The sequence below is a fragment of the Stigmatopora argus genome, chromosome 7 (genome assembly GCF_051989625.1).
Source record: "Stigmatopora argus isolate UIUO_Sarg chromosome 7, RoL_Sarg_1.0, whole genome shotgun sequence".
NCBI lineage: Eukaryota > Metazoa > Chordata > Actinopteri > Syngnathiformes > Syngnathidae > Stigmatopora > Stigmatopora argus.
Genome location: NC_135393.1, coordinates 20,216,554 through 20,238,724, shown reverse-complemented (window position 1 = coordinate 20,238,724; position 22,171 = coordinate 20,216,554). Strand labels below are relative to the sequence as shown.

The window sequence follows — 22,171 nt, the reverse complement described above, 5'->3', positions numbered from 1 at the left end:
TTTGGACCAACCAAAGTCGGGTTCGTACTTTTGGACTGGATCACCTCGAAGGTGTGGTGGTCCGGTTTGTTAACTCTCCCGATGAGGGAAGTGCACAAAAATATGTCGAGATGCAGGCAGGCACCCACAGTGTTTAAACGGGACATTTTTTAATTTTTTCACCATACAATTCAAGTGCAACGCATCCCGTGGCCGAGGATGGATTTACATTGGCCACCAAAGGAAAGAAAATGGCAGAAGAAGAACCAAAAAGTGGCGGCGGCGGTAGTAGCGTGTTTTCATACATTGGTTTTGATTTGGATTTGCAAGTACATATGAGCGCCGTGTGCTGACAACGGACTCGACTCCGTGGACTGGAAACCCAGCCTTTGCTCGTTCCCGCGCATTTACCAAAGAAAAAAAACAATGATGTGTCCTCTTAACTACCAAAATGCATCCGGGGGCGGCCATCTTGGGGGTGGCAATCTTCCATCAAATGTTCATGCAATGTGTCGACTTGACATCTAAGCCACAACTAGCTTATTTCTTCAAAGATGATGAAATCGCCCGCTCTTTGTTCGTCGGCTTCCGAAAGTATACCGTTCCCTGGCGGCCAAAAGCATGAGACGCCCAGTGGTGGGCAAAGCGGTCGTCCAGGGCCGCCGCGACCGCAGGTGCGCCGTTCCGCCCACGCTTCAACCCGTGAGGTATCTGCAAGAAACGAGGAGCACCTGACTGCCATCCACCGGTTGCACTTGGGGAAGGGCGCCCGATTGGTGGGAGGGGGAAAAAGGGCTGCTCCCGTTTGCCGGGAATCAAATGGGCGCAGTCACCGAGGTCCTTAATGGAAGAGTGGCCTAAAGTCATTGGCGTGTCTCGAGCGGAGGGGGAAAAACAACTCATTTCAACTCACGTGATTGGACTTCTTTCATGGTTATTTGGCCTGAAGCCATTTGGGTCTATCCGGCCATCTTTCTTGCCCAAACGCCACAGACATTTGAACAAAAAGCACGTTATCAAGCAAAGGGTATGACTAAATAGAGACCATGTGGATGCACCTTTTGATGGATTTACATTTCATTGTGCTTAATCGATCTATCTATCGGTCCGGGTGGCTGCGTGGTGACACCCAGACCAACGCTCTGACACATGCCCGCTATGTTTTATTTTGTTAGCCTGTCTATGGAATTTGTGATTCTAAGTTAGCATTAAGCTAGCAGCCTCCACAACTGCATGCTTTGCTCGATGTTTTTTGGGGGATCTCATTATAAAAAAAGGTTCTCCTTGAGGGAGGTTTCGTGAGGGCGAGAAAGGGTGCTGGTGGCGCCGCACGATTCGCCGCGGAAGGCTCCGACCGGGGCCCGGCTCAGACGGCCGAGGCGCCGGCGGCTTTGTCGCGGCCGCGCCCCGAGCGGCCGGGCAGCGGGAAGGCGGCGCCCAGGCAGCCGCACGCCACGCTGAGGGACAGGCTGGCCCACGCCAGCCCCACCGACCAGCCGTAGCCGTGGTCCACGTCGTCGGGGAGGCCGTAGATGAAGGGGGGCTTCCTGGAAAGGTCGTAGGTCACGCTGGATGCGTAGGTGCACAGGGAAATGGTGCAGAAAATTCCTGAAGGAGCGGAAAAAGACACAGAGGCTGGGAAAGGCACGGCACGCTAAGCACACTAAAAACACGCTTGGGGAGGGAACACGCGTACGACGATGGCAGGCACCGTTGCTACTTGGAGACGCCACTTTTCCAGATCTAGCGCCCGCCCCGGCGCCGGTGGCGCTAACCGAGCCGCTTTCTGTTTCTGGAGCGTTAAGAGTAACAAATGGGATTGGCATGGGCAGCCCAAAAGCGCCACCCGTCGCACCGTTGAAACGGAACGACCGTGCCGTGGAAAAAGGTGGCGTCCGTTTGGCTTCGACATCTATTGCGGAGCCGTGCAAATGTTCTGGCTTGGTTTTGCGCCAGCGCCAACGTCCTGCCCGTACGAGCGGCTAGCGTGGGAGTGGCGCGAACGGGCGCACCTGCCATGAAGAAGAGGAGACCCGCCACGTGTCGGGTCAGGCTTCCCTCCCAGAAGAAACCCACGGTGGTGACGATGCTCCCGCACAGCAGGACGGCGGCGGCCATGCCCAGGAAGCCGGCCGTGATGCGGCGCAGGTCTGAGAGAGCGGAAGAGAGCGTAGGAGAAGCGTAGGAGAAGCAGAGGAGGAGAGAATACATGTAGAGAGGAGAGAGAGCACGGCGTGGCATGGTGTCAATATGCGGGAGGGAGACTCACGTAGCAGGTGCCATTCGTCTTGCTGTATGCTTCTGGTGAGGTTGAGAGGGATGTTCCTCAACCGGATCGGCTGCGAAAAGTGATACTTGACGGCCGTGCAGCGCTCCGCGATACCTGAGCGTCGTCGATTGGGGTGAGCGTCCGGGCGGACCGTCAGAGCGTGGAACAAGCAAACATAAGCACGCACGCAAGCAAGCACGCACGACAGACACAACTCGGGGCTTTTTTTTTTTTTTTTTTTTTTCTTCCCACCTCTGTCGACGAGCTTGTCGATGTCCGGGTCCAGTCCGGCAAAGTAGCACTTCCTCCAGAGGCCGGCGTGCGTGGAGAAGAGCGGGCGTCCGCACTCGGTCTCCAGGATGCCCATGCCCAGGATGGCGCGCCAGTTCTCCAGCAGCTCGTCCTCGCGGCTGCCCACGTGCACGGGCTTCATCAGCGCCACGTCGCGCGCGCCCGTGTCCAGCAGCGGCAGGTGGTAGATGGGCATGTCGCGGTTCTGCTGCCCGTTGGAGTCGGCGCCCTGACGCTCGCAGTTGTCCCGGTGCCGCCGCGTGTCCGTCTCGTACCAGTGGTCGGTGCCGATGGCCGTGGCCAGCAGCAGCAGCGACAGCGCGCTCAGGGCCAGGCTGGCCCCCGACGCCACCCGGGAGGAGAAGGACCGATACGAGGAGGAGGAAGAAGAGGAGAAAGACAAGGAGCGGGAGGCTCGCGGCCGCCGCGCCCGCGTCTCGCTCAGGGCGTCGCCGCCACCGACGCCGGCGCGCGCGCCCATCGTTTTCTTCTCAGCGGCCATGGCGTCCCGCTGCTGCCATCTCGCTCCGGCTGCCGCGCCGCAGTCGGCCCTCGGGAACGCGCTCCGTAGCCAGAAAGCCAAACGAGCCAAAGCGAGAGAGTGAGAGTGAGTGAGTGAGTGAGAGTGAGCGCAAGAAAGAGAGTGTGAGAAAGAAAGAGAGAGAGAGAGAGAGAGAGAGAGAGAGTGTGGGTGAGCAAGAGAGAGAGAGAGGGAACAAGAGATACCTCTAGAGAAAGCGCGCACCCGCGCTAGCTGACCAAAGCCGGAACTTCCCGCAAAGTAAAAGCCGCCTCCTGCGCCAACACATCGACGCGGTGGCCTCACGTGACTGCCTTTGGCTCTCCTGGGACTTCTCAGGTGGTTGAGGCCGAGGCCAAAAAAAAGAAAGAAAAAAGAAAGCATCCATTAGCTCGATCAATAATTCATCAAAGTCACTGCCGCCGCTTCCTGTAACAGGACTCCGCCCCCGTCCATTCCCGTTCCTCCCCCAGTCACACGCCAGCGAGGCCCACCAGAAGAAATACGGTCTGCTTTTTCCTCTGATGACTCGTCAGTAAGGTCGCCCGGCTTCGGAGCCGCTAAAAAAAGTAGGCCGGCTGACCTTACCGTGCGCACAACGTCAAAACATTTTTGGAGCACGGCGACCACGCGCTCCTTTCAAAGTCGCCTCCCTTGGCTTTGACCGTCATCTTCTAATACACGAGGTTTGCCGTCATGCGATACGTCGGCGGCTAGCAGATGTGCGCGCGCGCTCGCTCGCACGCACGCAAAGGGGCGCTCGCGATCGATACAGTGGGCCGTTTCCCACGACCCCCTCCGTCGGGAGCCTATCGATCGGCGGCCCGGGACGCCGGCTCATCGACCGTCACGGCATCGTGTTTAGGGTAGCCGGAGGTCAAAGGTCATCCTCGGCCCCGAGTCGCCTCGACCCGTGGAAATCGCGCGCTAATGAGCACCGCCGCGTCCTAATGAGAGCGGCGGGATGAAAGCGGGCGTGGGCGCCGCCACCCCGCTGGCACCGCAGGAGCCAAAAGCCGGCACGCGCAGGACGACGGCGAGGCGAGGCGACGCCCCGCCGTCACCTGTGCTCGTTAGCGCCGATGAAAGGACACGCGGACCGTGGAAGACTTCAAATGAGGAGGATGGAAAAAAGCCTCAAACGTCTTCGCCGAAGCATCCTCTTGTTTCCACGGCGACCGGTCGCCCAGGCAGCCGGCGTGGTCGGCGGGAAGGAGGCGGAGCCGAGCGACCTCCGCTCGGCTCCGATCCGTCATCGATCGGAGGCCGATGAAATTTGAAAGACGCACTCGCTTTGTTTGCCAACGCCAGCCGATGGGCCTCGGGCGCGCGGCCGGACTCTCTCAAAGTGGCGTGCGCATACCCGCGGACGTAATGCGTTAGCTCGCCTTCGGCTCCCCTGAACCCTCGCCGGAGTGTAAACAGAGAGCGCCTAGCCCGGCCTGCTCTTTGAAGTTTAGAAATGTGTGTGTATGTATATGTATGTATATATACATATATATATATATATATATATACATACATATATATATATACATATATATATATATATATACATACATATATATATATACATACATATATATATATACATACATATATATATATATACATACATATATATATATATATATATATATATATACACACACATACATATATACATAGACGTATATACACATACATATATATACATATGTACACATACATATATATACACATATGTACACATACATACACATACACACACACACACACAGCTTCCAACTTACCTATGAGGTCGTTGGGTTTAGCAAAACCTGACCTGTCGACGACGTTTTGCTAGGTCTATCATTTTATGCAGCTACTGTTTAGATATCGGGTTGTGCTATCTGAAACCAAAAAGGCCGGCGGCATCAGAGCTCGAATAAGCAGCGAGTTTCCCTGAGGAAATGCCGCACTCGTACTCTTATTTTGAAGCTAGCGGAAGTGCGGGCGATTGCTATTCCGGCCGACGGACAAGCGTCAACGTCGCTCGCTCGTTTTCCGTGTGCACCTTGGACAAGAACGAGCGCGCGCGCGCGCGGGGCAGCACAGGTAAACGGGCGCGCGCGAAGCTAAGCCTGCTAATTATGCTAAGGGCGTGGCGCAGCGTGGCGTGGAGCCGCCTAGCAAACGCGGCTCGTCGCGACGTCGAGCTACGCGCTAGCGTCCGCGCTCGACGTCGCGAGGAGGAGGAGGGGAAGTGACGTCACCACTCTCCGTCGTCGTCTCGGCCTCAGGTAGTCGGTGAGCTAGCTAACGACATGGCGTTGATCTCTTTGGACGACCTGGAGGGATTGGACGAAGACGAGGATGTCGACGTCGACGCCGAGGAGGCTCAGCCAATGGAGGAGGAGGAGGTGGAGGATGGCCTGCTGGCTCATTGGCGGGCCGTGGGCCGAACGCATCAGGTCTCGGTGCCAGCAGGTCAGAAAATTGACACCTTCTTTCGCTCGCCTAACATAGCGAAAGTGTCTACCTGCCTGTTGGCCAGCCTGCAATTGACGACAGGAAACTGGCTTTTTGTTGTTGTTGTTGTTGTTGTTTGGGGCTAGAAATGAGAGGCCCCATCCACGAAATGGCGCACAACAACCAGCAGAGGGAGCCCGTCCCCTTCGTGCCGCTCTCTCGCCAGGAGAAGGTGAGCCGAGCCAGGCCTAGCCGTCGTCGGAGCCGGGCCGCCTCCCCCTCCCCCTCCCCCTCCCCCTGACGCTGGCTGGCGTCGTCCGCGGCAGATGGGCGAGCTGATGTGGGAGGAGCGCTCCTACCCGGCGGGCAAGTGGGCGTGCGTGAGCTACGCCGAGGAGTTTTACGAGCAGAGCATCTCCAAGAGCTTCATGAAGCTGATGAGATTCATCTGCAAGGAGAACTCGCTAGGTCGGCACGCACTTGAACCTTTTTCTCTTTTGGCCTTGGGGAAATTATGTGGCGCACAGCCCGAATGGCACAAGTCAGGGCCACCCCCACCCCCACACCCCCACCTGCCCAAATTTGGCCAGCTTTTCTTTCTTTTTGGCAGGTCACCACTTGGGCATGACGGTCCCGGTGGTGAGCACGGTGACGGTGTCGTCGGACGGCCGCACGTTGGACAAGAGCGTGCTGACCGCCTTCTACCTGCCCGCCGCCCATCAGGAGGCGCCGCCGCAGCCCAGCGACCCCGACGTGGTGGTGGTTCACCGAGACGCCTTCACCGCGGTGGCCGGGTACGCGGAATGAAACCAAATGATCATTTTTTGGGTATGGCGTCGGAGGGGTCGCTCACGGCCGAGTCCGCCGGTGCCACGCAGGGCCTTCTTCGGGACCACCACCGAGGAGACGGTGACGCGGCACGCCGACCTCCTGCGGGAGATGCTGGGCCCGGCGGCGCAGAGCCTGCGCCCCGACCTCTACATGGTGGCCGTCTACGAGAACCCGGGCGTCCCGCGCCGACGCAACGAGATCTGGTTCCTGCGCCGCTGACACCCCCGCCCGAACGGCGCCCAGACACTGCCTCCCTCCCTCCCTCCCGCGTGGTCTTTCGCCTGTTAGGAAATATTTGTCTATCTTTTGAAACAAAGCCACAAATGAGCCTCATGGTCTGAACCGCGCTCACTAGTTTGCTCGATGAACTTTTATGATGAAATAAACGTGCTCAAACCGATTGTGTCGCGTGTCGCCACGCTAACAAAAAGTCTAGGAACAAAAGGGATTTACTCTATTACGATATATATATTTTTAGGACAACAAAGGCCACTCACAGATGTGTCCATTTGACTTTTAGAGGGTCAAATGACAGACAGTGTCATTAATTCATCAGGATGGGTGGCATTGGAGATCCTTCATATGACATTCTGTCCGATATGACACTTGAAGACCATCAGTGCCATTGTATGGCACCAATTAAAATGGACATGAAAGTGCATTTATATCAACTTCTTTCCAAAACCTCATTCGGCACTGCTACAATGCAGGATTCTAAAAAAGGAAGGGGAAAAAAAACATCTTAAAAGGACATCAGATTCAATCCACATATTGAATGGAAGTCATTTGATCTGGGAAACAGCGCCCTCGTGCGTCCGATCACATTTAATACGCGGCCGCACTCCGTTGGCTCATCAGCATACGCATCTCCCGAGTTTCGTCGGCTACGCGCTGCCAACTAGTGGACGTGAGCGGAAGTGCGGCAAGTCGTTGCTTCCAAAAACACGGGTCGAGATCGCTTCATCCAGATTTGGAATGGATACGCAAATTGGGCGACGTCATATCGCCAATCGACGCCAAATCCATTTTGATGAGCGCCTTTGGTTTTGACCGGATCGGCCCACGTGCCGCTTGTCGCCAAAAAAACGATCGCAGCGATCGTATTGGCACCGGATCAAAGTCGTCTCGTTTTTCTCACGCGAGGTGAAAAGGAGGTTTCTCAGGGCTTCAACTTTTGACATTATCACGCCCGCGCGAACCCCGCCTCGGTACGAAAAAACCACTTCCGCTACGCGCCTCGGGTGTCTGGGAACGTGAACGGAAAGTGACGCTGCCGTGTCTTTCGGGGGACGGACCGCCCCCTTCCAAATTGCTTTTGCTTTTGACTGTGAAACGGCAAAAGAGGAAGAGCCATTGGTAAGAGGTCACGGAAAGGCCGACTGGTAAAAGTGTCACTGAGCTCAAAGAGCCACAAATGTCCACCAAGTGCAGCAGGCATTTCAATGAGTCGCAACGCGCTCCATGAAGTCTTACCTTGTAACGGCACAAGTTTAAGGCTGGGCCGGACGGTGCGGCGTGGTTGATCTCGTCTCAAATATTCGAATGGAAGTGCTTGGATGGGACGGGATCCCTTGTTGCATTTCTAAAAAGGAGAAAAGAAGTCAGTGATCTGACGCATCGGGGGGGAAAAAAAGCGCCGTTCGGACCGATTGGCCAACACGACCAACGCGCAATGGTCCATTTCCAGATTGTTGCCGGAGGGGCCGTGCGCTAAATGCGCACCTTAAACCGCCGACCCACTCCAATGGACCTTTATAATGGCTGAATGCAAGGTGGGGGCAAAAAAAGAGGAAATGAGAAGGGTGAAAAAAAAAAAAAAAAAAACTTTTTTTTTTTTCTTTCTCCAGGCAATGTGTCACAACACAAACGTGTTAAGGAAACGCCTCGCGGTCGGAAGCCTTTCTTTCTCAGAGCTCCGACGAGCGCCACGAGTAAAATGGCTCTCGGCTTTCGCCTCCTTCTATTTTTGCCGCTGGCGGGTGAGTACGCGTCTTTCGGAGACATTTTGCCGGCGTCCGTCCGATCGGAAAAGGTTTTTGTGTTAAGGGTCAATATTTCAAGGTGACTTGCTCAAGCCATACTTTTCTCGGGTGAGCGCTAAAGTGGGCCAAAGAAGATTTGGACGGCGGACCGGCTATTCCCACGCCGCATACGTATTTGGCCCAATATTGAATGCAAAACGTGCGCTGCCGCTTTGCCGTCGGTCCGAAGCGACGAGGGCCCGATTCCAGGGTTCGGGTTGGGGACTCGTTTCAAAGAAACGGGACTAAATACCAATCGATGTTTCATGTTTGATCGGAGGAAAAGAATAGGGAGGGTGGGGTGATGGATGCCATACCATTTTGTGATTTTTTTTGTTTAAAAACCAATGAGCGATTTTTTGGGGGGGCGAGAAAGAAAGCGGAGGCAGGTGACGGATCGCCGTGGCGTTTGTCTGAGCCGCCGGTGATCTTGTGGTCGTTCTCCTCCCCAACGGCAGCCGTCCGCCGCTCGTGGGCATTCAACGTGGACACGGCCCATCCCAAAGTTTACCCGGGAGACCAAAAAGCTTTCTTTGGCTACAAAGTGCTTCAATACGGGTCCGGCAGCAACAAGGGGTGCGTGCCACGGCTTTCCTACGCTACGCTTTGACTAGAAAAGAGAGCATTTGGCTCCGTCCATCCATCTCCAGTAGTAATGGGCGCTGCTGCTCTCTCTCTTCCGCAGAATTCTGGTGACAGCGCCTCTCCACAATAACGGCTCTGGGACGGTGTGCAGAGCTGATGGCAAGCAACCTCCCCGGTGTTTCACCCCACAAGGTATTCGGCTTGATCGAGGCCTTAACGGGAATCCCCCCCCCCACCCCAAAGCAATAATCCAAAATCAAACTCTATATAGCGAACTAATAAGGATAAAGGGGCGAAAAGTCCTCCCACCCCCTTTTCCATAAGTCCAGCTAAATAACGTATGCGTGTACTTCAATATACGAGCTGGCACTCGTGCGAAAAGAGCAAAGAATATGGTTGTTCGGTTCACCAATAAGACTAATAACCCTAACAGAGGGAAATCAATACATTATTGTCCCAAATTACCAAGTGATTGGCCATTGCGTCCCGCTATCCACTGGCCAAACTCCGGAAGTCCGTCGTCTTCCTCCTCGTCTCGCACGCTACAGGTTCAATTCAGAGGGAACGCTTGGGCGCCCTCGGCCGGTCATACGAACGAACAGCAGGACAGGCAGCAGAAGGCAGTTCGCGCCATGGGCGAGGGTGCCTTCAAAGGCCCTTGAAAGAGATGGACTTTTGACACCCGAATGGTTGAAATATTTGTGACGTCGATGCTAGTTTGTCGGTCCTTTGGCGTTTTGGGCTATTTTACGGGCAATAGAAGAGCGCCCCTTGCGTCGATGGAATGATTGCACTTTGATTTTGTGCAGAACACCCATTTGAAGACAAAGGAATCCAAGTCAAGCACTTGGGACTCTCCATTGGAGAAGATCTCGTAAACTCCCAATTCACCGTAAGGAAAATACTATTGGCGTTTCAGATTGGAATCGTCGTGAAACCTCGGCGGTGTTTCCGTTCAGAACTCCGACCCTCGGCGACAAACGCTGACTTTTGTCTCCGGTGCCGTAGCTTTGCAGCCCTCACGTGGTTCACCAGTGTTACGGCAACGCCTACCTGAACAGCGTGTGCTACAACGTGACGGAGGATCTCCAGGAGCTCTCCTCTTTCAAACCGCTTTTTCGAGGTAAACCGTAGGAAAGTCCCGCCCACTCTGGCGGGCCATCCGGCCAGCCAGCCAGCCAGCCCGTCGCGCTCTACTCGTAGAATGCCGAAAGAAGACGGTAGACTTGGTTTTCCTCTTTGACGGCTCGTCCAGCATGCGGGAGGATGAATTTGAGAAAAACAAAGACTTCATAGAGGATATCATGGACAGACTGGGAAACACGTCCATCCAGGTGAGCCTGGCGGGGCCCGGCGGGGGCCCGGCGGGGCCCCGGCGGGGCGGTCGTCGGGCGCCAAGGCCTTGGTGGAGACGGAAAGCTGCTCTCCTTTCAGTTTGCGGCCGTTCAGTTCGCCTCGACTTACAGGACGGTGTTCGACTTTGAAGATCATCAAAGTGGAACGGCTCGTCAGAAGCTGCGAGACGAAGTCCACCTGACCAACCTCACCAACACGCACCAAGCCCTGGAATTTGTATGGTGAGCCACACGCGGCGTGTCCGTCCTCCGTCCCCGTCCCCGCCCGGCTGGACTTTTGACCCCCCCCCGACGCAGGCTCAACCTTTTCAAGAACAAAAGCGCGGGTGCCAGAGCGGGCGCCAGAGCCGGCGCCAGAGCCGGCGCCACCCAAGTTCTGGTTCTGATCACCGACGGAGATCCCAGCGACAGCGAGGACGAGACCGACATGATTCTCGAAATCTACCGCCGCGAACGCATCATTCGATTCGTGATCGGGGTGAGAAAGACGTGTGCCCTTCGGAAGGCGACGGCGAAAAGACCTTTTTTCGGAGCATATCGACATCCGACACACCCCCCCCCCCTTTTTCGTGGTGCTTTCAGGTGAGAAAAGAAAATCTGACGCAGGTGGACGTCTTTGCCTCGGAGCCCAAGGAGAAATACGTTTTTAAAATCGACAATTACACGGGACTCGCCGGCTTGCTGCAAAACTTTGAACGCTACATCTTTAAAATCGAAGGCAACGATAAAGTGGCTCGGGCCGAAGAATTGACCGACGAGATGTCGCAGAGGGGATTGGCCGGCGTCTTCTATCGGGTGAGGGCCGGCCGCGCTTTTGCCTCCGCTTGACGTGGAAAAGGTCAAAGGTCAAACGACAACTCTGACACCCCCCCCTCCACAGGACACCTTAATTCTGGGTTCAGTGGGCTCCAACGGCTGGCGCGGCGCTCTCTACCAGCGGCGCCATCAAGTGGAGACACAGATTGAAGATTCAGAAATGAAAATGGACTCTTACATGGGTATCCGTCCCTTCTTCATTTCTTCCCTTTTTGCTTTCTTGCTTTCTTGCTTTCTTGCTTCATCTGTGCACAGCCGGGCATGTTAAAAAAAGAGAGATTCTGCCAGATATCACAAAGGGTAAACAAAAGTAGGATTAGAGTTCAGTTTTTTGAGGGGGCGTCCTTTGCCGGGCGCTCCTGGTTCAGGGTTTTCCTCCAGATGAGGGTCAATGGGGATGCGGAGAATTCACGCTTTTGACCTTTCTGCCAGGATATTCCGTCGCCGTCGGAGAGGTGGACGGGGTTCCTCTCTACTTCACGGGCGCGCCGCGTTTTCAGCACAAGGGACAAGTGGTGCTCTTTGCGCCCAACGGGAGTCGGTGGGACGTGACCCAGAGGCTGACGGGAGAGCAGGTGGGTGGAGCGCGGGGCGCCCATCCGTTCTCGGCGCCCATCCGTTCTCGGCGCCCATCCGGACTCGGCGCCCGACTCTCGTCATCCCGTGGCTTCAGATCGGCTCCTACTTTGGAGCGGAGCTCTGCGGCCTGGACGTGGACTCCGACCAAAACAGCGATTTTCTCCTGGTGGGAGCGCCGCTCTTTTACCGCGCCGAGGAAAAGTCCGAGGGGCGGATCTACGTCTACGCGCTCACCCAGGAGGCCAGCTCCCTCGCCCGCCCGTCCTGACCATCGGCCCCGTACCTGAAAGTAACAAAATCAAAACGACCACGCTCGCCCTCCCCTCGCAGAGGTCGCTGAAAAGCGTCAGGACCGTCACGCACTCGTCCACGGGGAGGTTCGGCGCCAGCGTGGCCGGTCTGGCCGATCTGAACGGAGACGGGCTGCGGGACGTGGCGGTGGGGGCCCCCCTGGAGGACGACCGGGCGGGGGCCGTCTACATCTATTTTGGACACAGACGGCGGGGGATCCGCAGGCTTTGGAGCCAGGTGATTGTCGGAAACGCCGCCCCCTCCGTCGGGTCAAAACGGGCCCCCCCCCCAGACGGCCGCGTCTCCGCCGTTGCAGAGAATCGCGGGACGGGACGTGAAAAACGGCATGAGATTCTTCGGACAGGCCGTCCACGGATCGCCGGACCTCGGCGAGGACGCTCTACCGGACGTGGCGGTCGGAGCTTACGGAGCCGTAGTGCTTTTGAGGTGGGTGGGTGGGGATGCTCCTTTCTCCGTCCGCCGCGGTTGGCGACTCGCGCGTGAGGAATTTCTGGTGGCGGCGGCAAAAGTGCCGCGGGTGCTATTCTTCTAGGTACATGCGTCGGCGCAATGTTTGCTTTTCCAGGTCCAGGCCCATCGTCAACGTGGCGGCTCGGATGACCTTTCAACCCAAGGAGATCGGCGTGGACCAATTGGATTGTCAGGCTAACGCCGACGGCGTTTTACCCGTGCTCAACTTGACCGTCTGCTTCCAATTGCTGGAAATCACAAAGAATCAAACGGGTGAGGCCCACCGCTTTTCCCCGCTTTGGCCGGCCCCAATTTCCAGCGGCTTTGGAGAATAAAGGGCGTTGGGCGCAGGGGCCGGGGATTTGGCACTCAACCTTTCCTACGCGCTCACCGTGGATCACGTGAGACCGTCGCACCGGGCTTTCTTCCGCGGAGCCGGCGCGAAACGGAGGAGTGTGATTTTTTCCGAGGAACTTTGGGCCGGGACTCGATGCTTCCCGCACTCCCTCTACTTGCCGGTAGGAAGGCCCTGCCCGCCCGACGCGGCCTCAAAGTTGCGCTCTGGTGCCGTGCCTAGCAATTCTTCTTCTCCTCCTGGTAGAAATGCGTGAAAGACACCCTGTCGCCCATCAGCGTCAAATTGAACTTCTCCCAGGTGGACGCCACCGGCGCAAAGGCCGTCCTGAACGAAGACGGCAAAACGCACGCCGTCGCCGAGGTGAGGAGCGCCCGGCGACCGGCGGCCTTTTTCTTCTGGGGTCACCGCTGACTTCTGGCCATCTCCCCATACCAGGTCCCTTTTGAAAAGCGCTGTCGAAAGAACGACACGTGCGTGGCCGAACTCCAAGTGGACTTGAATTTCACGTGAGTCGATGCGTTCGCCGTCGCTCCCAGATGTCCGTTGCCAAATTCACTATGTAACACAAGGGGCATTTAGAGCAAACTATTCCACTGTGGGCCACCCTCACTGGGAGCAGCTTTTCCTTCCGAGCTGTAAAGAGGAAAGCTTTCCACAAAAGCGCTATGTGGCACGTGCAATCAGTGGATTGCCGTCAGCTGCTTCTCATTTGAGCACAACCCCCGCTGGTGGAATTGCGTCTGTGTCAATGTCTGTGGCGGGCGGCGGATGGCTGGGAGTAAAAAGCTGCCTAGCTGCCTGCCTGCCTGCCTGCCTGCCTCCCTCCAAGCCACTTGAAGACTTTTGGCAAAACGTTGGCCATCAAAGTGCAGACTGTGTTGACACTTTTGACCCATTTAAGAGTGCCTTGATGAAATTGAAACTTTGGACATATAAAGATGTAAGACAGGGCAGGGCCTTCATTGAACAGGGCTGCTTGCAAAATAAACAAAGTCGGCAGTGGGTGCGGACGGGCGGGCGGGGGTGCTTTGGTTCCAAGCTCTGAAGAGAAAAGCTGTTGCAACTAATCGATAAACACAAAAGCTTTCCACAAATATTGCATGTTGCAAGTGCAATCAGTGGATTGGCGTCAGGTGCCTCTCGTTTCAGCCCTACCCCCGTTGCTTCAACGGTGTCAGCTTTGTCCGTGCTGGATGGCTTGGAACACAAAGCTTCCCCCACCCGATTTAGATGATTTCTCATGTAGCGGACATGTTTCCCATGCCAACGACGGATGGCCGCGATGATAACGCGCTCTTATTGGAGTCCAAATCTGCTCAAACGTGAAAACAAAGTTCTCCAAAGATGCGTAACGCTCAGCTCCATTAGGAAGCATTTCATTCAAAATAAAACACATGCTTGACCATTCTGGGTATACACACAAGGCCAAAATATTACCCCACCCGCCCAATTCATTTTTATTTCAGACACATTTTGAATGGATAGAGGGGGGAGGGGGTCGCTATCTATCGCAGAATGGATTATTTTTGAAGTGTCTTTGCAAGCACATTCCGTATCTTTTAGGAAAGCGACGTTGGTGGTGGCCGAAGATTTGTACTTCGAGGCCAGCTTCAGCGTGGTCAACGGCGGCGACGACTCGTACAACAGCAGCCTGACCATCGGTTACCCCCCGGGCCTCTCCCTGGCCCGGATACGGCAGCTGGAGCCAAAGGTCATTGAAAAGCACGCCGTGGGAACACGTGGCGGCACGCGCTGCTTTTACGTGGCGCCTAATCCTAGCCGCGCCCCCCTCCTCCCCGCAGACCACCACGTCGCTCCTCAAGTGCGATGACCTGGAAGGAGTAACGGACAGAACGGTTTGCGCTCTCAGCCTCCCCGTGTACCGCGCATTCAAGGTGAGTGTGAAAATGGATGCAGGACCTGGACACAAAACTCAAAGCATTTTTCCACCTATTCAGAAACAGAAATGAGGCACAAAACAAACACTTGAGATGACTTTAGGACCTCCATAAAAGTGGATGTTCAAACCGATGGTGCCAAGGTGTCAAATTTAAAAGGAGGGAATTTTTTTTGGGCTTGATTTGGTCCCCACATAACACTGCATACACTTTAAGCAAATATACACGTAGCATCTATCAAATGACGCTGTCTTTCTAGTCAATATATATGTATGAATTTTTTTTTTAATTCAGAAAATCATGGCAATTTGCGTGTAAAGTCATGGCCTAGTTTGCCACACTTTTCAAGCCAAAACGTACAAGTGGACGGGCTCCGCCCACATGCCCGTCCGTCCAATGCAAGTGAGCAAGCAGTCCTATTTGCAAAAGCACGGTCAAATCCCCCATGTCTTTGCGCTCTTCTCATTTTGGAAGACGGCCACATTTCAGAGCTCCTTCTACGTCCTGACCGACTACTCGTGGAACGACACGGTCAGCGTGAGCGTCAGCGCCAAGAGGTGGGTGGGTGGTTTTCCGCCCTTTTCTCGCGGCCCCTTCAAAGCCGTCCACGCACTCCCCTCCGACGCCCGCCAATCCGCCGTCTGCCTCTTTTCTACCCTCAGCGACAACAACAACTCCAGCAGGTCCGCTGCGACCAAGACGCTGCCGGTGCAATTTGAAATCAAAATGGCCATCACGGCGTAAGTGCGGACGCACGGGATGCGTCCGTTTGGATTCGGGCGACATCCGTACGCGTAGGATAGCTGGTGGTTCAGAGCGAAGGCCCTTGATTTGGGACGTCCGTCTGTTGTTATCAGGAAAGAGGAGAGCAGCAGTTACATCAAGTTCACGGAGGGTGACAGAGGCAGCGGCAAAAGACTTTCCGTGATTTACCAGGTGAGCTCGAGTGAGCTCAAATGAGCTCAAGCCGGCTCGAGCCGGCTCAAGGTGAGCACCATTGGCTGGCAGTCCTCCAACCAAAGGCGGGAAATGTGTCCTGGGCCAGGTGGACAACCCCGGCTGGAAGGCCTTTCCGGTCAACGTGTCTCTGGTCTTGCCCACTCGACTGCGGCACCACTTTCAAGTGACTGCTTATGGAGTCTCCGTCCAGGAGGTAAGTGAGCGGACGGACCCCGAGCTAAACGGCGAGCTCCGCCCGAATCGCCGTCCCATCTCCCCTCTTTCCCAAGAACAAGACCCGGTGCCGGAGCCGTCCGACGGTCGATTCCGAGGTAAGTCCAAAAATCCCGTGGGAACGGAGGGTCTGAAAGCAGGCGGAGACATGTCCATTTGGGGGTCTCTGTCAAGTACTGCTCTGCGGAAAAGCGCTGCCAAATCATCGCCTGCGACCCCGTCACGCTGGAAAAGCAATCGTCCACTCGGTTCGTGTTGTCCGGAGAAGTCCGCTTTGGAGATCTGGAAGAGCGCGTGAAGGCAAGTCCTCCTCGCCTGGTCCTGGCCGGTCCCGGCCGACCCCCATCCATCGCCAACCATCCATCCATCCCCTGGCCATCCCCTGGCCATCCCCTGGCTTTGCAGAACAAAGCCTTCCTGAAAAGATACACCGGAGACGGGGGGGAGGTGTCCTTCCGAAGCCTCATCTCGGTGGATTACGACCGGCGACGATACGCGCTGGATCCCCGGAAAGAAGAGGTAGGTAGGACGTCCGGCGGCGTCCCGGCCGGGCCGGGCGCTCTTTGAATATTTGGACCATATGCAGGGAGGGGTCACGGCCGAGCGGGAGACGCCCACCGAGAAATGGGTAAGGTATTCCAGCGCAGACAATATGGATCTGGATTGGATTTTGAATTGGATCTGTGGCTAGACACAAGTACAGGTGGAGTTTGTCATTTCGCCTGAGAAGGAGTTCATCATTTTGACCGGAAGTGGACTTGGACTGGCAATTCTCCTCCTCATTACGCTGGTCATGTATAAGGTGGGGCTTGTTTCCTGGCCGACGCAATGACGGACGGACGGACGGACGCAATGACGGAGCCCGGTCAAAATCCTCTTCTCTTTCTCTTTTGCGTACAAAGTTGGGATGCTTCCGCAGAAAAAGCCTCCAATATTACCAAGAGCAGGAAGACGAAGCCGTCGCCGTCGCCGGTCGGAACGGCGGCCCCTCGGAGGGCGGCCCCTCGGAGGGCGGCCCCTCGGAGGGCGCCCCGAGCCCGTCCCCCGAGGAAACGGGACTTCTCCGGGACCCCCCCTCGGACCGGGCCGAATGATGGCGACGACTGGATTTACCGTGCCGCCGCTTGGCCCTGCCCCCAAATCTCTCGTCCTATCTTCTCTCCCCGTGTTTTTCTTTTTTTCTCCAAATATAAGTGGGACGGAGACCACTCTGCTTCTCTGCCGTGGCGGGGGATCGAAGGGACGAGGCTGCCCCTCCTTCAGCTCTTTGGGCCCGCCCCCAAAGACGGATATTTAGCCACCTGGCCCCCTTCTTTGCTTTCAGAGTCCTCTTGCCGTTCATGTTCCTGAGTGTCTTGCTGAGTTTCCACATGAGTCTCCAACTGACTTTCCCACTGAGTCTCCAGTTGTGTCTCTAGTTGTGTCTCTAGCTGTGTCTCCAGTTGACTTTCCCCCTGACTTTCCCACTGAGTCTCAAGCTGAGTCTCCGGCTCAGTCTCCCTCGGAGTCTCCCACTGCGTCTCCAACTGCGTCTCCAACGACGTCTCCAACTGAGTCTCTAGACGAGTTTCCCCCTGAGTTTCTGGACGAGTTCCCGGCGGAGTTTCTTCACGATCTCCCGGCCCAATTTCAGCCTCGACAAAGTCCTCGCCCGCCGCCGCCGCCGCTCGTCTTTCGATACCGGCGGCGAGACGCGAAGTCCAACCCGTTCCGACGGGGATGGCGAAGAGAGCCGCCGCTGACTTTGGTTTCCGTGCCAAAATTGAGAGCTGCCCAGAAAAAGAAGAAGAAGAAAAAAGCTTGGCGTGAGTCAATAGTGTTAGCGGAGGCGCGACGTGGTCAGCGTGTGTCGGAAGCCTTTGTGGAAAGCGGGGAAAGCGAAAATGGGAAACGGTGCAAGGCAACCGTTACGAGAATCCGGCAGAGACGACGCCCGCCGTTGGCCGCACCTGTCGAGTGGCATCCGTCAGCCTTTGCTCGGCGTTGCGCAATTGCTTCCGGAGGAAGGCTGACTTCTTTTCAGACTCTGCCAGCGCGCTCACATACTGCAAAAACAAACAAAAACAAAACAACAAACACACCCCCATGTTGGGGTGAAATCTCCGGGGTCAATTAGCCTAGCCTAGCATACATATTTTGGTTGCTTTGAGAATGTCTGGATAGGAACTTTTGTCAAAAAGAATGTTTTTTTTGGGTTTAAAATTCAATTGTCTTAAATGCTTCAGCAGAACAAATTGTTTTCATGGCTTGAGGTCAAGTGTAGCCAGTTACTGTAAATGTGTACTTGATCCCTTTGAATGGAATGGGGCGCTACGAGCAAACTCTGTACGGTATCGTCATTAAATGGGTGAAAAACTTCCCGTGATTTTCTCAATCCTTTGCTACGGGGACGGAACAATAGCAAGCTAGCGAGTAGCGTGGAGTCAAACGACGCCGCACGCGTTGACCGCGTTGAGACGGCACCAACCTCGGCCACGGTGTCCCGGTGATTTGCGAGCTGCGCTTCCATTTGGTACAAGCGGCGTTTTTGGCGACCGCTCTGGCTCCTAAAAGGCACAAGGCGCCGCCGTCACCCACTTGCCCTTTTTGGCCGGCGGCCCTCAGGGCGCCATTCCGCGTCGGCCGTCCGCCGCGGTTCTTACAGGAGCTGTCGGAAGCGGGCTTCAAAGGCCTTGCTCAAGTGGGCCGCGTCGTGGTTGGAGCGCTTGAGGTTTTCCTGCTGCGCCGCCAGGAGGCGCTGGCGATCCCAGTGGACTTTTTGAGCGCTCTCCTCCAACAGCATCTTTTGCGCCTCGTTGGCCCGCTCCCTCAGCTGGTACTCTTGCTCCATCTGCACCAGCTGCGGAGAAGAAGATGGAGCGGCCTTACGACGCCTTCTCCAAGCATCGGCTAAGACGGAAAGGTCGCCGCCGGTCAAAGCGTCGGACGGCGAGAATTTGGATTTGGCAAGCGGAGGGAGATGCTTCTCCGACGGCGACTTCGGAGAGACTATTTCCTTGCTCGCTAAACTTGAAAGGATATTTATGTAGCGATCCCCGAGCTGCCGCGACAGGACGGACGGACCACGGAGGGGAACTTTTGGGCCCGATTTTCGGGTCCTTTCGGAAAGCGGACCCACCTGATGCTTGGCCTTGTTCTGGACCAGCTGGTTGCTTTTGTGCAGTCGGTTGATCTGCCGCTGGAGCTCTTGGTTCTCCTGCTGCAGCTGGAATCGCTCCTCGGCCACGCGGTCGCGATCCTTCCGGGCCGCGGCCAGACCGCTCCGCAGGAGCTGGATTTCCTCCCGGCCGCGTGACGCTTCTTGGTCGCCGCTGCCCGCGGGAGACAAAAGGAGGAGCTCTGGAGTGGACGTCCAAGAAAGGAGAGAGCGGTCTCGGGCCGGCCGCACTTTGGGGCACCCGACGCCAGATCCCGGCCGCCGAACATCTGACAGTCGTTTGGGTTCCGAGAGAAGCCGGCGTCCCAGCGGGGGACGGCGGAGGCCAGAACGGAAAAAAAGCAAAAGCCCAACGAGGGCCTCCCTCTCGTCACTTACTCCGTTTGCCACTTTTTCAATTGGCTTTGAGCGCTTTTGAGGGAGACGCTCATGTCGTCCCGTAGCCTCTCTGCATCCAGGCACCTCTGCTGAAGGGCGTCCAGCCTCTCCAGGTCTTGCAGGGCCCGCTGCCTGGAGGACTGCAACGGCAAAAAAAAAACCCAAAGGGTTCCCATTGGCGGGAGGCGGCGGCCCGATGCCCGACCCGATCCTGAGAAAAAGTTTGGAAAAGGAAAGCAAATTGCCAGGAAGGGAAGCACCTTCTCCAATTCCCTCTTCAGAGCCTTTTTCTCCAGCTTGCAACGCTCCATCTGAGCCTCTTTGATCGAGCACTCCTGGGAATGGGTGGAGTTACAAAGGGTTCGGGTTTAAGCACGCATGCACGCACACACACGCATAAAGATACGAGTACAAATGGGAATTGGAAGGTGCTCACCAGCTCCAAATTGGACAGCTCCTGCGCTACTTGATGGATTTGAACGTTGCACTGCTCTCGCACGCGATCCACCTGTCAAACGGCGGCAGAGTCACCCGCCGAGCCGAGTCGAACCGAGCCGAGCGTAGGCCAGCCCGAGCAGAGCGTCAAACCATTTGTGCCAGAGACCGCTATTTTGGCCGGCCCGATGGCGGAACGCGTAGTAGCGAGGAGGCGTTCACCTCTTTCCTGGTGCGGACCGCCGCTTCCCGGATCAACTCTTGAATAGCCTTGTCTTTGTTCTCCACGTCCAATGACTTGTGCCTTTGTCTTGTCTGGAAGGGGAAAAAAAACACATAATTGCCCAGTGGAAGATGGAACAATCCGACTGAAATGGAAAGTATGATCAATGGTACGACAACAGGCAAAAGAGACCGAGTTGTTCTTTTCACCTTGGATTTTAGCGGCTGCTCAAAACATGGCCCACGTGGCGTCATCTCACTGGGAGGAGCTCTCCAACGAGAAGACGGAGTGTTAGTGTGGCCTGGGCCAATTCAAATGCCAAAGGGGGTTGGCCTGGCCTGGCCTGGCCTCACCGCTGGAGCTACCTGAGTCCCTCCGTTTCTCGCATCCGCTCTCTCTCGTTCATTTGATGGATGGCCTGTTCAGTGCGTGTCGCACACACACACACACAGCGGAGGCCTGTTCAGAGCATTCCTCTCTCCAATCACCGCTTTGCCCTACGACTTCCATTTCTCACCTCTTGCATTTCCCCGTTGATCTCTTGGAGTTGGTCGGACTGCCGGGCCAATTGTTGGAGTTCGTTCTGCGACACGGCAGATCGTTTTGAATCAAAGATGGCCCTGGCGTTTTTGCCAGCTGGCCCAAAATGTACGCGTCGTCATCGGCCGTCGCGACAATTTACTTCTTGTGTTTTTTAAAGCCAGATAAAAATGAAGCGCCGTAGCTTTCAGACTGAAAGCGGCCCAAAAATGCATGATCAAAAAGGAAAAATGAGCAAGAATGGCATGAACAAAAGGGAAATGCGAGCTCTCGTGGATCAGAAACTAAGAATAAGCTTCTTACGTTAAAGGTCTTCGTAAAATAGAATAATAAATAGGCACCCGTGTGGCATGGTAGGAAAGGGGCCAAACCTTGAGCTTGCGTGTCATGGCGTCCGCTCGCCTGTCACGGGGGAACGCTTCCCGGAAGAGCTCTCGGAACTCCTGGGCCTCTTGCGCCGCTTTCCCCCACATTTCCATGGCGTGAGAGCGCTCCTGTCGGCCAAAGCCTTGGCCGTGAATTGACGGGGATTTCCGGCAACTGGGCCCAAATCCGTCAGACAGACCTGTTCAAAGAGCTCCACCAGGGTTTCGTAGTCGCGCACCAGTTCTTCGGCCGCCCCCCGGGAGGTCTTGGGAAGCGACGGGAACCTCTCGTCCGCCGACCCACTCGCGTCCGTCCTGTCGGGAGTCGCAGCGCCGATCCGTTGAGGCGCGGCTTTGTACCGTTTGGCGGCGGAGCCAAAACTCTCGGTCGGCGCCTTTTACCTTTGGTCGTGGCGCTCCATCTTGACCGGGACATCTGTCGCCGGCCCCTCGGACTAGAAACGGCTCTCAAGTGCTTGTCGTCGGAGACGGACGACCGGACGAACCTTCAATGGAAAGATTGAGATTGAGCGCACCCAAAAGCCACGGCGTGCGGCCCTTTGCCGTGGCGGCCGGCCATCGCGTCCCTATTGGTCACTCCCTACCAGAATTGGTGGGGAAACCAAACTGAGGAAAGGCTAGAGTTGAAGTTCTAGCTAACACTATGTCGCCACCACGCCCCAAAACGCCTCTTTTCTTGAGTTTCTAAGCCAGTTTGGCAGGGGCAGGGGCTGGATGTTTTCCTCCATTTTGCAAAATCCGGTTTTGAATGTGTTCAACGCCAAATCTCTCCTCGGTGACAAAGGCCGTCTAGAATCTGGAGGGAAATGGAATGGAGACGTTTGACTATTTGTAATCAATAGAAAAGGGCACGACTGGGATGATTTTTGTTGCCACGAGTCGAATCAAGACTTCTTGGCACGGAATTTCAACGAGAGGTCGCTGTTTGAAAGCGGCTTTTCGTCCGACCTTTAGAGGGAGCGACAAGCAGGAAGTGTGCCTTTCCTCTTCAGAACAAAAGACATGTCAGCAGGCGCCTCCCCCGAATGCAGCCCAGCCCAGCCCAGCTCGACTCGCTCGCTGCCACACACAGCCTTCCTTCAATTGGAAAAGTCGCGTGGAAATGCGATTGACGAGCATCGTGCCTTATTTTGTGGCCCATTTGAGAGCGAGCCGCGTTGCCGACGTCATGACTTTAGTTCCGCT

General features: G+C 55.8%; 4 protein-coding genes across 9 annotated transcripts; 2 read left to right on the top strand and 2 right to left on the bottom strand.

Annotated features, from left to right (window-relative positions):
• Positions 1-127: 127 nt before the first annotated feature.
• Positions 128-9,470, bottom strand: tmem178a (transmembrane protein 178a). Of its 4 annotated transcripts, none has more exons than XM_077605720.1 (7): positions 9,392-9,470; positions 7,794-7,902; positions 3,266-3,390; positions 2,501-3,102; positions 2,249-2,362; positions 1,992-2,129; positions 128-1,587 (listed from the first exon to the last, which is right to left on the bottom strand). In XM_077605720.1, exons 4-7 carry the CDS (start codon positions 3,039-3,041, stop codon positions 1,346-1,348), a joined length of 1,035 nt encoding a protein of 344 aa, XP_077461846.1. In that variant the 5' UTR covers positions 3,042-3,102; positions 3,266-3,390; positions 7,794-7,902; positions 9,392-9,470; the 3' UTR covers positions 128-1,345. The 4 variants fall into 4 exon arrangements, with proteins under 4 accessions (XP_077461846.1, XP_077461845.1, XP_077461843.1 ...); XM_077605719.1 differs by having other exon boundaries at positions 2,501-3,120; positions 3,267-3,390; XM_077605717.1 differs by lacking the exons at positions 7,794-7,902; positions 9,392-9,470 and adding an exon at positions 4,832-5,748 and having other exon boundaries at positions 2,501-3,390.
• On the top strand, positions 4,993-6,720 carry soul4 (heme-binding protein soul4). The gene is made up of 6 exons (XM_077605723.1): positions 4,993-5,135; positions 5,321-5,507; positions 5,636-5,721; positions 5,816-5,957; positions 6,100-6,283; positions 6,368-6,720. The coding sequence occupies exons 2-6, from the start codon at positions 5,345-5,347 to the stop codon at positions 6,537-6,539; spliced, it is 747 nt and encodes a 248-aa protein (XP_077461849.1). The 5' UTR covers positions 4,993-5,135; positions 5,321-5,344; the 3' UTR covers positions 6,540-6,720.
• Positions 7,981-18,225, top strand: LOC144077757 (integrin alpha-L). The gene is made up of 31 exons (XM_077605725.1): positions 7,981-8,092; positions 8,168-8,299; positions 8,800-8,917; positions 9,027-9,118; positions 9,736-9,818; positions 9,935-10,049; positions 10,130-10,260; positions 10,361-10,503; positions 10,579-10,759; positions 10,864-11,076; positions 11,162-11,279; positions 11,530-11,672; positions 11,771-11,917; positions 12,007-12,204; positions 12,284-12,414; positions 12,554-12,711; positions 12,790-12,956; positions 13,040-13,156; positions 13,232-13,302; positions 14,360-14,507; positions 14,599-14,691; positions 15,169-15,251; positions 15,357-15,434; positions 15,552-15,630; positions 15,740-15,847; positions 15,924-15,965; positions 16,042-16,167; positions 16,273-16,386; positions 16,454-16,495; positions 16,559-16,669; positions 16,770-18,225. Exons 1-31 carry the CDS (start codon positions 8,086-8,088, stop codon positions 16,959-16,961), a joined length of 3,681 nt encoding a protein of 1,226 aa, XP_077461851.1. The 5' UTR covers positions 7,981-8,085; the 3' UTR covers positions 16,962-18,225.
• On the bottom strand, positions 14,960-22,041 carry LOC144077750 (sodium channel and clathrin linker 1-like). Of its 3 annotated transcripts, XM_077605707.1 has the most exons (15): positions 21,571-22,041; positions 21,166-21,471; positions 20,972-21,094; positions 20,578-20,643; positions 20,426-20,478; positions 20,270-20,330; positions 20,060-20,152; positions 19,839-19,910; positions 19,663-19,737; positions 19,403-19,542; positions 18,986-19,178; positions 18,510-18,706; positions 18,335-18,413; positions 17,817-17,912; positions 14,960-17,636 (listed from the first exon to the last, which is right to left on the bottom strand). In XM_077605707.1, the coding sequence occupies exons 3-15, from the start codon at positions 21,077-21,079 to the stop codon at positions 17,127-17,129; spliced, it is 1,743 nt and encodes a 580-aa protein (XP_077461833.1). In that variant the 5' UTR covers positions 21,080-21,094; positions 21,166-21,471; positions 21,571-22,041; the 3' UTR covers positions 14,960-17,126. The 3 variants fall into 3 exon arrangements, with proteins under 3 accessions (XP_077461833.1, XP_077461835.1, XP_077461836.1); XM_077605709.1 differs by lacking the exons at positions 21,166-21,471; positions 21,571-22,041 and having other exon boundaries at positions 20,578-20,696; positions 20,972-21,048; XM_077605710.1 differs by lacking the exons at positions 20,972-21,094; positions 21,166-21,471; positions 21,571-22,041 and having other exon boundaries at positions 20,270-20,328; positions 20,578-20,598.
• Between the last annotated feature and the right edge of the window lie 130 nt (positions 22,042-22,171).

Excerpts from the sequence above, each read along its gene's own strand:
- LOC144077750 (XM_077605707.1), bottom strand. The coding sequence starts at position 21,079 with ATGGAAATGTGGGGGAAAGCGGCGCAAGAGGCCCAGGAGTTCCGAGAG. Across the intron at positions 20,644-20,971 it reads CCATGACACGCAAGCTCAAG|AACGAACTCCAACAATTGGC; the intron begins GTTTGGCCCCTT and ends GCCGTGTCGCAG. Across the intron at positions 20,331-20,425 it reads CGAGAAACGGAGGGACTCAG|AGCTCCTCCCAGTGAGATGA; the intron begins GTAGCTCCAGCG and ends TTCTCGTTGGAG.
- tmem178a (XM_077605716.1), bottom strand. The coding sequence starts at position 3,443 with ATGCTTTCTTTTTTCTTTCTTTTTTTTGGCCTCGGCCTCAACCACCTG. Across the intron at positions 2,363-2,500 it reads CGACAAGCTCGTCGACAGAG|GTATCGCGGAGCGCTGCACG; the intron begins GTGGGAAGAAAA and ends GACGACGCTCAG. Across the intron at positions 2,130-2,248 it reads AGACGAATGGCACCTGCTAC|ACCTGCGCCGCATCACGGCC; the intron begins GTGAGTCTCCCT and ends CCGCTCTCTCAG.
- LOC144077757 (XM_077605725.1), top strand. Across the intron at positions 12,712-12,789 it reads AATCACAAAGAATCAAACGG|GGGCCGGGGATTTGGCACTC; the intron begins GTGAGGCCCACC and ends CGTTGGGCGCAG. Across the intron at positions 16,168-16,272 it reads ATCTGGAAGAGCGCGTGAAG|AACAAAGCCTTCCTGAAAAG; the intron begins GCAAGTCCTCCT and ends CTGGCTTTGCAG.
- soul4 (XM_077605723.1), top strand. The coding sequence starts at position 5,345 with ATGGCGTTGATCTCTTTGGACGACCTGGAGGGATTGGACGAAGACGAG. Across the intron at positions 5,722-5,815 it reads CGCTCTCTCGCCAGGAGAAG|ATGGGCGAGCTGATGTGGGA; the intron begins GTGAGCCGAGCC and ends CGTCCGCGGCAG. Across the intron at positions 5,958-6,099 it reads CTGCAAGGAGAACTCGCTAG|GTCACCACTTGGGCATGACG; the intron begins GTCGGCACGCAC and ends TCTTTTTGGCAG.